Source organism: Seriola aureovittata, chromosome 12, assembly GCF_021018895.1.
Source record: "Seriola aureovittata isolate HTS-2021-v1 ecotype China chromosome 12, ASM2101889v1, whole genome shotgun sequence".
Lineage (NCBI taxonomy): Eukaryota > Metazoa > Chordata > Actinopteri > Carangiformes > Carangidae > Seriola > Seriola aureovittata.
Window position 1 is genome coordinate 21,103,475 of NC_079375.1, and position 16,650 is coordinate 21,120,124.

Genomic DNA, 16,650 nt, shown 5'->3' on the forward strand with positions numbered 1-16,650 from the left:
TTTTTGCCTTTTTTTGGCCTTACTATACTATGACTTTTTTGGACATTTTTTGCCTTGCTATAATATGCCGTTTTTTTTACTTTTTTTTGCCTTGCTATACTGTGACTTTTTCTTGACTTACAATACTATGACTTTTTTTGACATTTTTTGCCTTGCTATACTATGACGTTTTTTGACATTTTTTGACTTGCTATACTATGACCCTTTTTTTGCCTTACTATACTATGACTTTTTTTGACATTTTTTGCCTTGTTATACTATGACGTTTTTTGACTTTTTTTTTGCCTTACTATACTATGACGTTTTTGGACATTTTTTGCCTTACTATACTATGACGTTTTTTGACTTTTTTTTGCCTTACTATATTAAGACGTTTTTTGCCTTGCTATACTATGACTTTTTGTTGCCTTACTATACTATGACATTTTTATGCCTGACTATACTATGATGATTTTTGCCTTACTGTACAATGACGTTTTTTAAATTTTTTTTACCTTACTATACTATGACGTTTTTGGACATTTTTTGCCTTACTATACTATGACTTTTTTTGACATTTTTTTTCCTTACTATATTAAGACGTTTTTTGCCTTGCTATACTATGACTTTTTTTGACATTTTTTGCCTTGTTATACTGTGACGTTTTTTGCCTTTTTTTTGCCTTACTATACTATGACTTTTTTGGACATTTTTTGCCTTGCTATACTATGACGTTTTTTTTACATTTTTTGCCTTGCTATACTGTGACTTTTTCTTGCCTTACAATACTATGACTTTTTTTGACATTTTTTGCCTTGCTATACTATGACGTTTTTTGACATTTTTTGACTTGCTATACTATGACCCTTTTTTTGCCTTACTATACTATGACTTTTTTTGACATTTTTTGCCTTGTTATACTATGACGTTTTTTGACTTTTTTTTGCCTTACTATACTATGACGTTTTTGGACATTTTTTGCCTTACTATACTATGACGTTTTTTGACTTTTTTTTGCCTTACTATATTAAGACGTTTTTTGCCTTGCTATACTATGACTTTTTGTTGCCTTACTATACTATGACATTTTTATGCCTGACTATACTATGATGATTTTTGCCTTACTGTACAATGACGTTTTTTAAATTTTTTTTACCTTACTATACTATGACGTTTTTGGACATTTTTTGCCTTACTATACTATGATTTTTTTGACATTTTTTTTCCTTACTATATTAAGACGTTTTTTGCCTTGCTATACTATGACTTTTTTTGACATTTTTTGCCTTGTTATACTGTGACGTTTTTTGCCTTTTTTTGCCTTACTATACTATGACTTTTTTGGACATTTTTTGCCTTGCTATACTATGACGTTTTTTTTTTACATTTTTTGCCTTGCTATACTGTGACTTTTTCTTGACTTACAATACTATGACTTTTTTTGACATTTTTTGCCTTGCTATACTATGACGTTTTTTGACATTTTTTGACTTGCTATACTATGACCCTTTTTTTGCCTTACTATACTATGACTTTTTTTGACATTTTTTGCCTTGTTATACTATGACGTTTTTTGACTTTTTTTTGCCTTACTATACTATGACGTTTTTGGACATTTTTTGCCTTACTATACTATGACGTTTTTTGACTTTTTTTTGCCTTACTATATTAAGACGTTTTTTGCCTTGCTATACTATGACTTTTTGTTGCCTTACTATACTATGACATTTTTATGCCTGACTATACTATGATGATTTTTGCCTTACTGTACAATGACGTTTTTTAAATTTTTTTTACCTTACTATACTATGACGTTTTTTGCCTTTTTTTGCCTTACTATACTATGATTTTTTTGACATTTTTTTTCCTTACTATATTAAGACGTTTTTTGCCTTGCTATACTATGACTTTTTTTGACATTTTTTGCCTTGTTATACTGTGACGTTTTTTGCCTTTTTTTTGCCTTACTATACTATGACTTTTTTGGACATTTTTTGCCTTGCTATACTATGACGTTTTTTTTTACATTTTTTGCCTTGCTATACTGTGACTTTTTCTTGACTTACAATACTATGACTTTTTTTGACATTTTTTGCCTTGCTATACTATGACGTTTTTTGACATTTTTTGACTTGCTATACTATGACCCTTTTTTTGCCTTACTATACTATGACTTTTTTTGACATTTTTTGCCTTGTTATACTATGACGTTTTTTGACTTTTTTTTGCCTTACTATACTATGACGTTTTTGGACATTTTTTGCCTTACTATACTATGACGTTTTTTGACTTTTTTTTGCCTTACTATATTAAGACGTTTTTTGCCTTGCTATACTATGACTTTTTGTTGCCTTACTATACTATGACATTTTTATGCCTGACTATACTATGATGATTTTTGCCTTACTGTACAATGACGTTTTTTAAATTTTTTTTACCTTACTATACTATGACGTTTTTTGCCTTTTTTTTGCCTTACTATACTATGACGTTTTTTTTTACTTTTTTTGCCTTACTATACTATGACTTTTTTTTACTTTTTTTTAAACTTACTATATTATGACATTTTTTGCCTTGCTGTACTGTGACTTTTTCTTGTCTTACAATACTATGACTTTTTTTGACATTTTTTGCCTTGCTAAACTATGACGTTTTTTGACATTTTTTGCCTTACTATACTATGACTTTTTTTGACATTTTTTGCCTTGCAATACTATCACGTTTTTTGACTTTTATTTGCCTTACTATACTATGACGTTTTTGGACATTTTTTGCCTTACTATACTATGACATTTTTTGCCTTGCTATACTATGACTTATTTTGACTTTTTTTTAAACTTACTATATTATGACATTTTTTGACTTGCTATACAGTGATTTCTTCTTGCCTTACTATACTATGACTTTTTTTTTTATTTTTTGCCTTGCTATACTATGACATTTTCTTTCCTTACTATACTATGACTTTTTTTTACCTTTTTTTGCCGTAATATACTATGACGTTTTTTGCCATTTTTTGCCTTGCTATACTATGACTTTTTTTGGACAATTTTTGCCTTGCTATACTATGACTTTTTTTTTTGTTTTTTTCTAACTTACTATATTTTGACATTTTTTGCCTTGCTATACTGTGATTTTTTCTTGCCTTACTATACTATGACTTTTTTTGACATTTTTTGCCTTGCTATACTATGACTTTTTTTGACATTTTTTGCCTTGCTATACTATGACTTTTTTTGACTTTTTTTCTAACTTACTATATTATGACATTTTTTGCCTTGCTATACTGTGACTTTTTCTTCCCTTACTATACTATGACTTTTTTTGACATTTCTTGCCTTGCTATACTATGACGTTTTTTGACATCTTTTTGCCTTGTTATACTATGACTTTTTTGACATTTTTTGCCTTGCTATACTATGACTTATTTTGACTTTTTTTTAAACTTACTATATTATGACATTTTTTGCCTTGCTATACTGTGACTTTTTCTTGCCTTACTATACTATGACGTTTTTGGACATTTTTTTTCCTTGCTATACTATGACGTTTTTTGACATTTTTTGCCTTGTTATACTATGACTTTTTTGACATTTTTTGCCTTGCTATACTATGACTTATTTTGACTTTTTTTTAAACTTACTATATTATGACATTTTTTGCCTTGCTATACTGTGACTTTTTCTTGCCTTACTATACTATGACGTTTTTGGACATTTTTTGCCTTACTATACTATGACTTTTTTATGCCTGACTATACTATGACTTTTTTTTAACTTTTTTTTTAAACTTACTATATTATGAAATTTTTCTACTTGCTATACTGTGATTTCTTCTTGCCTTACTATACTATGACTTTTTTTTTTAATTTTTTGCCTTGCTATACTATGACATTTTTTGACATTTTTTGCCTTGCTATACTATGACTTTTTCTTTCCTTACTATACTATGACTTTTTTTGACCTTTTTTTGCCGTAATATACTATGACGTTTTTTGCCATTTTTTGCCTTGCTATACTATGACGTTTTTTTGCCTTACTATACTATGACATTTTTTTGCCTTACTATACTATGACATTGTTATGCCTGACTATACTATGATGATTTTTGCCTTACTGTACAATGACGTTTTTTAAAATTTTTTTGCCTTACTATACTATGACGTTTTTTGACATTTTTTGCCTTGCTATACTATGACGTTTTTTGCCTTTTTTTTGCCTTACTATACTATGACGTTTTTGTACATTTTTTGCCTTGCTATACTATGACGTTTTTTTTTACTTTTTTTGCCTTACTATACTATGACTTTTTTTGACTTTTTTTTAAACTTACTATATTATGACATTTTTTGCCTTGCTGTACTGTGACTTTTTCTTGCCTTAAAATACTATGACTTTTTTTGACATTTTTTGCCTTGCAATACTATGACGTTTTTTGACATTTTTTGCCTTACTGTACAATGATTTTTTTTTCAAATTTTTATGCACTGCTATACTATGACGTTTTTGGACATTTTTTGCCTCACTATACTATGACTTTTTTTTTACTTTTTTTGCCTTGCTATACTATGACTTTTTTTTTGACTTTTTTTTTAAACTTACTATATTATGACATTTTTTGCCTTGCTCTACTGTGACTTTTTCTTGCCTTACTATACTATGACTTTTTTTGACATTTTTTGCCTTGCTATATTATGACATTTTTTTACTTTTATTTGCCTTACTATACTATGACGTTTTTGGACATTTTTTGCCTTACTATACTATGACTTTTATGCCTGACTATACTATGATGATTTTTGCCTTACTTTACAATGATGTTTTTTCAAATTTTTATGCCTTGTTATACTATGACTTTTATTGACATTTTTTTGCCTTACTATACAATGACGTTTTTTTAACATTTTTTTGCCTTACTATACTATGACTTTTTTTGACATTTCTTGCCTTGCTATACTATGACTTTTTTGTAACTTTTTTTTAAACTTACTATATTATGACATTTTTTGCCTTGCTATACTGTGACTTTTTCTTGCCTTATAATACTCTGACTTTTTTTGACATTTTTTGCCTTGCTATACTATGACTTTTATTTTGCCTTACTAGACTATGACTTTTTTTGATATTTTTTTGCCTCACTATACCATGACATCTTTATGACTTACAATAATATAATGTCTTTTGACAATTTTTTGCCTTACTATACTATGACGTTTTTTGACATTTTTTTGCCTTACTATACTATAACTTTTTTATGACATTTCTTGCCTTACTATACTATGACTTTTTTTTGACATTTTTTGCCTTATTATACTATGACGTTTTTTGACATTTTTTGCCTTACTATACTATGACTTTTTTTTGACATTTTTTGCCTTACTATATTATGACTTTTTTTTTTACTTTTTTTGCCTTGCTATACTATGACTTTTTCTTTACTTTTTTTTAAACTTACTATATTATGACATTTTTTGCCTTGCTATACTATGACTTTTTCTTGCCTCACTATACTATGACTTTTTTTGACATTTTTTGCCTTAATATACTATGACGTTTTTTGACATTTTTTGCCTTGCTATACTATGACTTTTTTTTGACATTTTTTGCCTTGCTATACTATTACTTTTTTTGACTTTTTTTTTAACTTACTATATTACGACATTTTTTGCCTTGCTATACTGTGACTTTTTCTTGCCTTACTATACTATGACTTTTTTCGACATTTTTTGCCTTAATATACTATGATGTGTTTTGACATTTTTTGACTTTTTTATCTAACTTACCATATTATGACATTTTTTGCCTTGCTACACTATGACTTTTTCTTGCCTTACTATACTATGACTTTTTTTTAAAATTTTTTGCCTTGCTATACTATGACATCTTTATGACTTACAATAATATAATGTCTTTTGACATTTTTTTGCCTTACTATACTATAACGTTTCTTGACATTTTTTTGCCTTACTATACTATGACGTTTTTTTGACATTTTTTGCCTTACTATACTATGACTTTTTTTGACATTTTTTGCCCTGCTATACTATGACGTTTTTTCACTTTTTTTTTTTGCCTTACTATACTATGACGTTTTTTGACATTTTTTTGCCTTACTATACAATGACGTTTTTTGACTTTTTTTTTGCCTTACTATACTATGACGATTTTGGACATTTTTTGCCTTACTATACTATGACTTTTTTTTGACATTTTTTGCCTTAATATACAATGAAGTTTTTTGACATTTTTTGCCTTACTATACTATGACTTTTTTTGACATTTTGTGCCTTGCAATACTATGACTTTTTTTGACTTTTTTTTTAACTTACTATATTATGACATTTTTTGCCTTGCTATACTATGACGTTTTTTGACTTTTTTTTTTCAACTTACTATATTATGACTTTTTTGGCCTTGCTATATTATGACCTTTTTTTTGCCTTATTATACTATGACGTTTTTTGACATTTTTTTGCCCTACTATACTATGACGTTAGCTCTTGCCTTTCAATCAGAAGGTTGTGGGTTCAAATCCCGCGCCCGGCCTACCTTACTATACTATGAAACTTTTTGGCTTACTATACAATGACATTTTTTGCCTTACTATACTATGACGTTTTTTGACATTTGTTTGCCTTACTATACTATGATGTTTTTTGCCTTACTATACTATGACTTTTTTATGCCTTACTATACTATGATGTTTTTTTGCCATACTATACTATGACTTTTTTTTGCCGTACTATACTATGACATTTTTTGCATTACTATACTATGACTTTGTTCGAAATGTCTTTGCTTTGTTATACTATTTTTTGATATCTTTTTGCCTCACTATACTGTGACGTATTTTGAGATTTTTTTGCCTTACTATACTATGACTTTTTTTTTGCCTTATTATACTATGACGTTTTTTGACTTTTTTTTGCCTTACTATACTATGATGTTTTTATGCCTTAAAATACTATGACATTTTTTGCCTTTTTTTTGCCTTAATATACTATGATGTTTTTTTGCCTTATTATACTATGACCTTTTTTTGCCTTATTATACTCTGACGTTTTTTGAGATTTTTTTGCCTTACTATACTATGACTTTTTTTTGCCTTACTATACTATGACTTTTTTTTTGAAATTTTTTTTCAGAGCCACTTATGACTAATTACACCCACTTCTCCTGTTCATATATTCACTCACATCTCTCCTGTTCTCCATCTTTTCCCTTTTCCTTGTATTTGCTGTTTTGTTTTCTTCATTCTTTATCTCCAATCTCTTCTCACATATAGTATGATGTTTTCTCCTCCCTTTCCCTTCTACTCTAGCTGCTCTGAGTTTTCTTCCAATTATGGAAGATTACTTGAAATTCTATTTAGTATACCTTCTGTAACTACTCTTAACTGGCCCTATGAGACCTGGCAATGCAAGAAGACACGTAGCAGAAGAAGCAGCTGCAGTCTTCATCGGCTAGTACATGTTTTACCACTGACCATCATTGTACTCATGTTTTCTTTTCTTTTCTTCTCTTGATAAAGGGCAGAGACGACTGTGGGAAGCTGTGAAAAGGAGGAAAGCCATGTGCAAGCGAAAGTCCTGGATGAGCAAGGTGACGGATATAGACAGGCACAACATACACACACACAGGACTCATTTATTATGGTACATGGTATGCTTGACATTATGTCGCCAGGGTGGCGTCTGTCTGTCTGTCTGTCTGTCACAGTGTGGATACATTCATGTGAACACAATAACTCCTGAACAATACATGGTAGAAAACTCCACAATTTGACCACAGTTTACCCTTCCACACATGATATGATCAAATTTTGCAACACCTTGCTGAACAAAACAGTGTTTAATGTGAAGACAAGAATTCACATAGACATTCACATTCATTAACATAGACATATCTGCTAAAATGCAGCTTTATGTTTCTGTAGCACTCAGTACTGCTTGGGTGTTACATTATTAAAAGCAGTTCCTCATACTTCTTGCAAGGGTTTTACTGGTAGTGGTGGTGGTGGTCGTCACATAGTATCAACCATAGTGACCAGTGTGACACAGCATCCTGTCAAAAGGCAACAGTTTTGGGAAAGAGGTCTAAGTGACTCTTTGATTGGTTCTGTGACTGTTTTTGAGGGAACACACATCTGTTCCTAGCAGATGTGTGTGTGCATCTGTAGGGAACATTCCTCTGGAGAACAAGACAGCTTGACCCTTCACACGAGGATGAGCACGTCCACATTCAGACACAGACAAACACATAAACACACGAGCCAAGTCACAAGAGCTGGTGACACACCGATTCAGAGCACGCTGCATTCACAGAAATGTTGTCTCAGGAAGCCGAAAGTTTCCTCCTTAAAGAGACATAACCATGAATGACTATTACTTATTCACTGTCTTTAAATAAAAGCTTCGAGAGAGAAAAATGAGATGGTCTCTTCTACACCAGCTCACACAAAGACTGATACACCTGTACACAGATGGCTCACAGGAATGAAGTGTGTGAAGCAGATGTTGCCAGTACAGTGTGTGTGTGTGTGTGTGCGTGTGTACTTCTATCTTTGTGAGGACCAGTTTGAATTGCAGACTGTACGGAGTGAGGATATTTTGGCCGGTCCTCACTTTCAATGGGCTGTTTGGGGTTAAGACTTGGTTTTATGGGTTAGAATTATGTTTAGGTTAGGTTAAGGGCTGATAAAGATAGAAGTACAAGCTTGTGAGTGTGTGTGTGTGTGTGTGTGTAGGGGGTGTTCTCAGTGGATGTCATGGTGCCCAGAGGACGGTGCTTGTCGTCTATAATTACACCTGTCTGTTTGCGCGCCTGGCACCACCTTCAGCTTGAGTAATCTGCTTCCTCAGCCCACTCTGTGTGTGTGTGTATGTGTGTGTGCTGCTGCTCTGCCATAGTCAGAATCTTTAGAATTTCGAGCGTCCTATTTGAAACCCACTCACCACACAGCGACCACAGAGAGGTGGTGTTTTTAAAAAGGTCTGCAGCATTATGTCATGTCTGGTCCAGTGTGAATGTGAAACCACACACCCCGTGCTACTGTTTATATCTGGCCAGTCAAATATGTTTGGCATTGGGCATTCATTGACACCTCTTTTTCACTGATGATACCATTTCTGAATACTGACCTTTGTTTATGAGCCAATAGTGAGTTCAAATTTGTTTCATTCATTCATTCCATTGGACAAACAGTAACTTACTGCTTTAAATCCAATACTTATTTACCCATAAGAAAGAGAAACTTATTTAATATGTGACATGTTAACTGATGTAAGTTCGGGGAAATTATTTGTCTTTTTAACCAATATGCTAATTTAGCTTTGTATCCCCACTAACTGATATCAGCACCAGTTTCTGTGCATTCCTATTTTGGTAAACAGTCTTATTTAGGGCGTCTAAACAAAGCTTTCCCTTAATGGCTCTGTGCACAGCACACATATTGTGTGGGTTCAAATTTAGAGGAATTGAAAGCACTTAAGGACTCACTCAAACACACATGCACATACACACTGAGACATTCACTAAATCTAATAGTGCTCCCTAATGAGTACTTCCTAACAGCTAAGTCATTCCTGCTGTGTTGTCAGTGGTTAAGCTAAGAGGCAGGAAATTTCTCTCTCCCTTAATGATAAGTGTGTGTGTGTGTGTGTGTGTGTGTGTGTGTGTGTGTGTGTGTGTGTGTGCTTTTCATACATATGCATAGTTCTTGACTGACTGCAAAACATTCCACCATATGTGTTGAACATTCATTATTCAATTCAATTGATTATTCAGTATTTATGGCTTTGAGTGTGTGTGCATGTTAGAGGTAGAGGGGCTGCTCCATATGCCCTCAGGCCCAGATAAGAGCTGGGGGATAACTGGTCGTTCCTCTGCTAACTGCTGGATGCTGGCCATGACTTGACTCTCCTTTCCAACCGCACACTCCCTAACACTACACACATCGCACATACACCAAGTGACTGGATATGCATTTACAACAGCAAAGGAGGAAGCAAGTAGGGCTCGCTGTTTAAACTGAAGGGTGAATTATGGTTCTGCTTTGAAGAGTTGCAGCACCTACAGTGGATGTAGTGGCTCTGTAGGTATGTAGAGGCCCCCACCAAAAGCTGACACCTCCATAAAAAGTGTAACTACACATCGGGGCTGTACGGGCGACACTGCAACTCAAGGATCTGTTACCGGCCTGCGTGTGCTTCAGCAGTGCTAGTTGGTGGTGTAGATGTCATGCAGCAGGTTGAATCCATGTCCAGTGTAAACCTCCTCTTTGCTGCCATTGTTATCACTGATATCACAAAATGAATTAAAGAATAAAACCTAAAATATTATCACTCTATAATAGCGAGACACTTCCAGCTGGAGTTGCCGCGGGGCCAGTGGGTGGATCCTGTGTGTAGGAGAGGAAGGCAGACAGACATGTAGTTAATCCAATATTAGTCTGTACTGTTATTAGCAGTGCAATTAAACTCTTTATTGTCATTATACTTGCACACAACAGAAAACATGTTTGTTTCTCTTCTTTTGCTCCATTATTTGACACACTCTCAACATGCTTGACACAGTTTCACCATATTTAGATTTCTTTGTCTAGATGTTCAGTATTCTAACTTTGCTTCTCTCGTTCTTCATGTCTTCTTTTGTTCCTCTGCAGGTGTTTAGCGGTAAGCGCCCAGACGGAGGAGACTTCCCCCAGCAGGGCCAGCCGGCCTCCTCCTTTCGAAAGCTGTCCCCCACACCTCCTCTGGGCCTGGGGGAGGGTGTCCTGGCTGCACAGCCCGGTGGTGGTGCTCCCCTTGATGGGCAGCAGCAAGCCTTGACTTGCCTCATCCCTGAGAAGGACTTGACGTTGTTTGAGAAGCTTGGAGATGGCTCCTTTGGCGTTGTGAAGAGAGGAGAGTGGCTGACACCTGCGGGGAAGGTGGTGAGGAGACTTATACTTGTCAAAATGATTCAGTTCTCCAAATAAGAATAAAAAACTGATGAATAATCTGAATGAATTTGAAAAACATCATATGAAATGTCCTGTTTTCCAGCTGAACGTAGCTGTGAAGTGTCTGAAGACAGATGTGCTCAGCCAGCCCGACGCTCTGGAGGATTTCATCTGTGAGGTCAACGCCATGCACTCCCTGGACCACCAGAACCTCATTCGCCTCTACGGTGTGGTGCTCACACACCCAATGAAGATGGTAGTGGACACACAGAAACGCACACACACAGGGAGGAATACACAGATAAACACAAGCACATACAGCATATGCACAGGTGTACATCAGCCACTAGTAAACTGGCTTTTTCTTGGCTTCCCCGTGCTCTCACTCACACCCACACATACTTCACACAAATGTCGCTGTGAGGCACTCTCCCTCTCAGCTTTATGACCTTAAAGTCTGTTTGAATCAGGTCAGGCATCTCAGGGCTTTTGTCATGACAGAAGAGAGTGATGGGAAGATGGAGGAAAGGAGGGAGACAGGAAGGGAGGGGAGCAAGTGGACGGAGGGGTAAAATAAAGGCTGACATTTCAGCCTTGTTGTTTCCAACCCTGTGATATCTTTTAGTTATTTCGTCATTTCACCAAATAGTTCCAACGCCCAGTTCTATTTTTCTTTTCTTTTGTTTCTCCTTATTCATCAACACATCTCTTCCTCCTATTCTCTCTTCTTTTCCTCTCATTTTCAAAACCACACTTCTATCTTTTCTCAACTATCTCATCTATCTCTCTTTCCTTGTGCTATTTATTATAATGTTGTACTGTTTATTGCCACAATCCTCCTTCCTCTTTTCACCCACCCTCTCTTTTGCTCTCTCTGTGTTTTGTAGGTGACGGAGCTGGCTCCTCTGGGTTCTCTGCTGGAGCGCTTGCGATGTGTTCGTCCACAGGGTCCAGTGTTGATCCACACTCTGTGTCAGTATGCTGTACAGGTGGCCTGTGGCATGGCCTACCTGGAGCAGAGGAGGTTCATCCACAGGGATCTGGCAGCTAGGTAAGGGATGGAGAACTTTTTAAGGTGGACTTGGCAACTACAAAAAGGCTAAAACCTATTTTTTTTAAAGTGTTGTATTTATTTAATTCTCTATAAAACATATTTTTCTTTCAGGACATTTTTTACTGGTACATTGGATTATTTATATTGCTTCTCCTTCTCCTCCACCCAGAAATTTACAGGCTATTACAGGAAGACTTGGCACACAAGTAAAGTGAGTCAGTTGTTGGCTGGCTGTACTGGGTGGTCTAAATTCTTGGTCTTTCCCAAATTAGTCACTTTCACTAAAGTGTTGAAACTACTTAGATGCTTGAGAAAAAGCTTAATGGCTGGTAAAAATGAGTCATTTTCCCCAATAAAGTTGTCATAAAATAGTACACGTGGCTGTTACGGTGTATGAAACACAAAGAAGATTTCTTAAGCTGCGGTTTTACATTCTCGACCTTCAAAGTCCTGCCAGTTTTATAACCTGCGAGACAGTTAATTTTATTCCTCATATGCTCCATATTTATTTAATGCCAACAACGAACACCTACAGTACTTGTCGGGCTGTGTGCAGAGTGGAATCCCATGGAGCATATTTCATGTGGTGGGATCACATTTTGAACCTGGCTTAGGACTGATCATCACAACTGCCCCATTTTTGGAGGATCCAGGTCGACAGGCAACACGAAAATGCTCCTCTTACAATATTTTGTATATTTCCTTATCCAAAATAATGTTGTGATTTGACTATTTATTTATTTGGATTGAGTTCAATTTGTTAAAGGGTTGTTTTTCTTCTCAGCATATGAGTCTTGACTGTTGTTGTTACTGTGTGTGGAGAGCAGGAACTGTTAAGCTTGAGTTGTTGCACCCCAATTACCCACAACACTCTCAAATATCTTTGAGATGCAGTGTTAAGAAGGTTATAGTGACTGTTTCTGAGTTCATACAGTATAATAAGCCTGTATGTTTAAGTGTTAATAGTTTGACCCTGTCTCTTCAGGAACATCCTGTTGGCCTCAGCTCACAGAGTGAAGATCGGCGACTTTGGGCTGATGAGGGCGCTGCCGAACAACCACGAGCACTATGTCATGCAGGAGCATCGCAAAGTCCCCTTTGCATGGTGGGTGGACTGAAGGAGCAACACAGTAACTAAAGCTTGGATATGGTTTTAGACGTTAGGGTGTGAACCTAAATCTTTGTATTACAGAAAGTTTCCACAGAGACTTTTGATTTGGTCAAAGCTGCATTCCAGCCCTGCTGTTCATTCTTATAAAACATGGCTTACTTTGGCTTTTTTGGTTTCTTTGCCAAATTCTGTGTCAGTCAAGCAACAAAATGCAATGCAACAAAAACGAAATCTGTCTCGTCTCCATTTGATTTTATTTCAAGTTTCAAATTAATACGGACTTACAAATTCAGAATTGCCCCATTTAAAGAATCAATACATCCCTCAATCAAAGTGAGCTTTACCTCTGACAGACATGCACTGTAGATGATGGGTTTATGTAGCTTGGTGTCTGACCTCCTCCAGGTGCGCCCCAGAGAGCCTGAAGACCAGAACCTTCTCCCATGCTACAGATACATGGATGTTTGGAGTCACTCTCTGGGAGATGTTCACACATGGTCAGGAGCCTTGGCTGGGTCTCAATGGGAGTCAGGTAAACATGTACAGAGATAATGTGGAAACATACTGTATATACCACATACATAAACATCTTGAAATCTTGAAGCCAAAGTATCACAGGCAGGCCTGCAAAACTATTCACGTTTTCCACTCCTACAATACTATATTCATTTGTCCTCTTTACTCTATTGTCATTTTTTCTCTCTCACATTTTAGATTCTGCACAAGATTGATAAAGAATGTGAAAGACTCCCGAAGCCAGAGGACTGTCCGCAGGATATCTATAATGTGATGCTGCAGTGTTGGGCACAAAAACCAGATGACAGACCTACTTTTGTCGCCCTGAGAGAGTTCCTGCTGGAGGTAGGGATGAAGTCATTTGGGTAGCCGATGGTGGCTACTGGTGTCTATCCAGAGAGTTAAATATGATGAAGCTGTAATCTATCAATCTATAAATGAGGTACTAGCTCCACCTAGTGGACTGACTCCAAAGACGAAACTGAAAAATGACCTCTCATTAAAAATACATTGTGTCCTGTGTTTGTGTCTGTGTTTTTCAGACCATGCCCACAGACATGTGTGCTCTGCAGGACTTTGACGAGGCTGACAAGCTGCAGATCCAGATCAATGATGTCATCACCATCATAGAGGGAAGGTGAGTATAAACAAGAGTTTTACACAAGTTCAATAAACCTACTCCTCAACCTCACTCCTGGTGAATGTTGTTTTAAAAGAAATAAAAACGTCAAGTGTCACAATCGACAGGACTTTCTCGTTAATAATAAAACGACTTTGAATTTTTACTTCAGTTGTCAGGTTGATAAATGTTCAGTAGGATTATTTGATGTGGTAATCCCCTGCAGATGTTCACATTTGGCCCTTGACTCTCCATGTCAAAAAGTGTGGCTCATACTATTTCATCCTCACTGTCCCCGTCCCTCAGGGCAGAGAACTACTGGTGGCGAGGTCAAAACAAGCGAACTCTTAAGGTCGGACAGTTCCCTAGAAACGTGGTGACATCAGTAGCGGGTTTGTCAGCTCATGACATCAGCCGGCCGCTCAAGAACAGCTTCATCCACACAGGACACGGAGACAGCAACCCCCATCGCTGCTGGGGCTTCCCTGACAGGATCGACGAGTAAGGACCAGTTTCTTACTTTTAGTGTTGTGTGGATTTAGTACCACGAAATGCCTAAAGATGATTTTTCATCATTAGTTTTTGCTGGGTTGTCGTGGTAATAAACTCTCACCAATAGATGGCAGTAGCACATTATTTTAAATGTCCACCAACTAATCGAATCATGAAGACATCCAGAGTGTTTGCATTCACTATGTTGACATTTACAGTGATGAATTCTGTCCCTCTGCTCTCTCCAGTTTGTACCTCGGGAATCCCATGGATCCTCCTGATGTTCTGGGTGTCGACCTCAGTGCCACTCGGCCCACGCAGCTACCAGGACGAGCTAAGAGTGAGTGAAACAGCTGTTAGTAAAGACTTCACCCATGTCACAGTCACGATCAAACACTGTAGGATATGCATTCTTTAATACCACAACACAAGAGTATCCATCGTTACTACGGTCAATCTGTTTGGTTTGTACCACTGGACTCACGACTCCTTTAGCTGTTTATACTGATGCTGTGACCTGAAAGTCAAGGAAGACCAGAGTTTCTGCTGTGGCCTTGAAACACACCTGCAGGCCGTAATTAAAATTGAATCATGATGTATTACACATTACAGGTACATGTTCACATTCTACTAGACAAAATTATTATTATCTTCTATTTGTTAAATAATCCTCATATCAAATACAGACCTGTTTTAGTGTCTAACTACAAATGTTACTGATGTAAACAAACTTCTAAAAAATACATTAGCTTAATGTTGCCTAGTGTTAGTCTATATTTCATACACTGTTCAGTCAATGACAGTGACGGCAGATTGAACTTTTACACTGACATTATGGTTGGTATGTTGAAAGAGTTGGTGCAGTGTAGATGTTGCTTTGGAGGAAGGATCCCCAAAAACAGTTTGCGTTTATTTATTTATTTTTTCGAACATTTGCTTCAAAAGCTTTCATATGCAAACGGATATTTGCTTCCTGCTTTATTTTATAACCTTTTTATCCTCGCTACTGTCATTTTTTCTTTCCCCTCTGTTTCTCCTTTGCGGTGGCGGTGTCTGTTTTTATTTCTCCAGAGGAGCCCCCCCCCCGCCCTCCTCAACCAGCAGTGTTAATCAAGAGTAAGTCTGGTTTCTCTCAGCAGCTCCTCACCCATTGCTCCTGCCCTCTCTGTTCCCTCCTAGCTCCACTCTTCAAAGGTACATCCCATAGTTTTTGTCTCTCCTCTGCCTGTGTTTGCAGTGATTCTGTCATCTTTTATTTCTTTCTTGACATGTTTGTTTCTCCATCTTTCCACCCCGGTGTCCCTCTAACAGGTGTGCAGTGTCCTTGCTGTGCACTATAGGACTAACTTCGAACCCCAAGACTTTTTAGGAGCAGAGTGTATTTTTTGTGGCTCAGTGTCATCACTTCCTGAACTTCTTCAGCACGTTAATAAATGCATTGTGTGATTGTGTCTTCAGAGCCTTGCTACGATCCAGTGAACGAGGACGAGGATCTGACCTCAGCAGGACTTAAGAGATTATCACTTCGGAAAACGGGTTCCGTCAAAGGCTTAAAACTTAAACCTGCTGCGTGGGTCTCTGCTTCCAAACAGGGGAGTAGCCGGACTTCAGGCTCAGGCTACAACCCCAACAGTGAAGTGTCCCTCATTGACTTTGGGGAGGAGTTCCCCCCACCCACGCCCTCCCCCTCCCCCGTTGTTGAAATTCAGATCCCCTCGCTGGCGAAGCTGGCTTTGGAAGCAGAGAACATCCTGGACCGGACTCCTCCTCAGAGTCCATCCAGATCGTTGCCCCGCCCCCTTCACCCCACACCAGTGGTGGACTGGGATGCACGACCATTACCCCCACCCCCAGCCTACGATGATGTAGCCCAAGATGAAGATGATATGGAGGTACGGTAGGAGGTGATACAGCATATTTGACACTATGCCAAATTTT

General features: G+C 36.7%; 1 protein-coding gene across 9 annotated transcripts in view; it reads left to right on the forward strand.

The window, feature by feature from the left end:
* Positions 1-16,650, forward strand: part of tnk2b (tyrosine kinase, non-receptor, 2b) — a 67,982-nt gene that overhangs the window by 42,727 nt on the left and 8,605 nt on the right. For 3 of the 9 annotated variants that reach the window (XM_056391338.1, XM_056391335.1, XM_056391337.1), the window contains 12 exons: positions 7,510-7,580; positions 10,642-10,911; positions 11,024-11,176; positions 11,808-11,971; positions 12,960-13,079; positions 13,491-13,617; positions 13,800-13,946; positions 14,144-14,238; positions 14,527-14,721; positions 14,961-15,052; positions 15,784-15,906; positions 16,171-16,604. In XM_056391338.1, coding sequence (XP_056247313.1) covers positions 7,510-7,580; positions 10,642-10,911; positions 11,024-11,176; positions 11,808-11,971; positions 12,960-13,079; positions 13,491-13,617; positions 13,800-13,946; positions 14,144-14,238; positions 14,527-14,721; positions 14,961-15,052; positions 15,784-15,906; positions 16,171-16,604 — 1,991 coding nt within the window. Of the gene's footprint in view, positions 1-7,509; positions 7,581-10,641; positions 10,912-11,023; positions 11,177-11,807; positions 11,972-12,959; positions 13,080-13,490; positions 13,618-13,799; positions 13,947-14,143; positions 14,239-14,526; positions 14,722-14,960; positions 15,053-15,783; positions 15,907-16,170; positions 16,605-16,650 lie in introns of those variants that run through there. The other 6 variants (XM_056391340.1, XM_056391342.1, XM_056391336.1 and 3 more) reach the window with 5 other exon arrangements.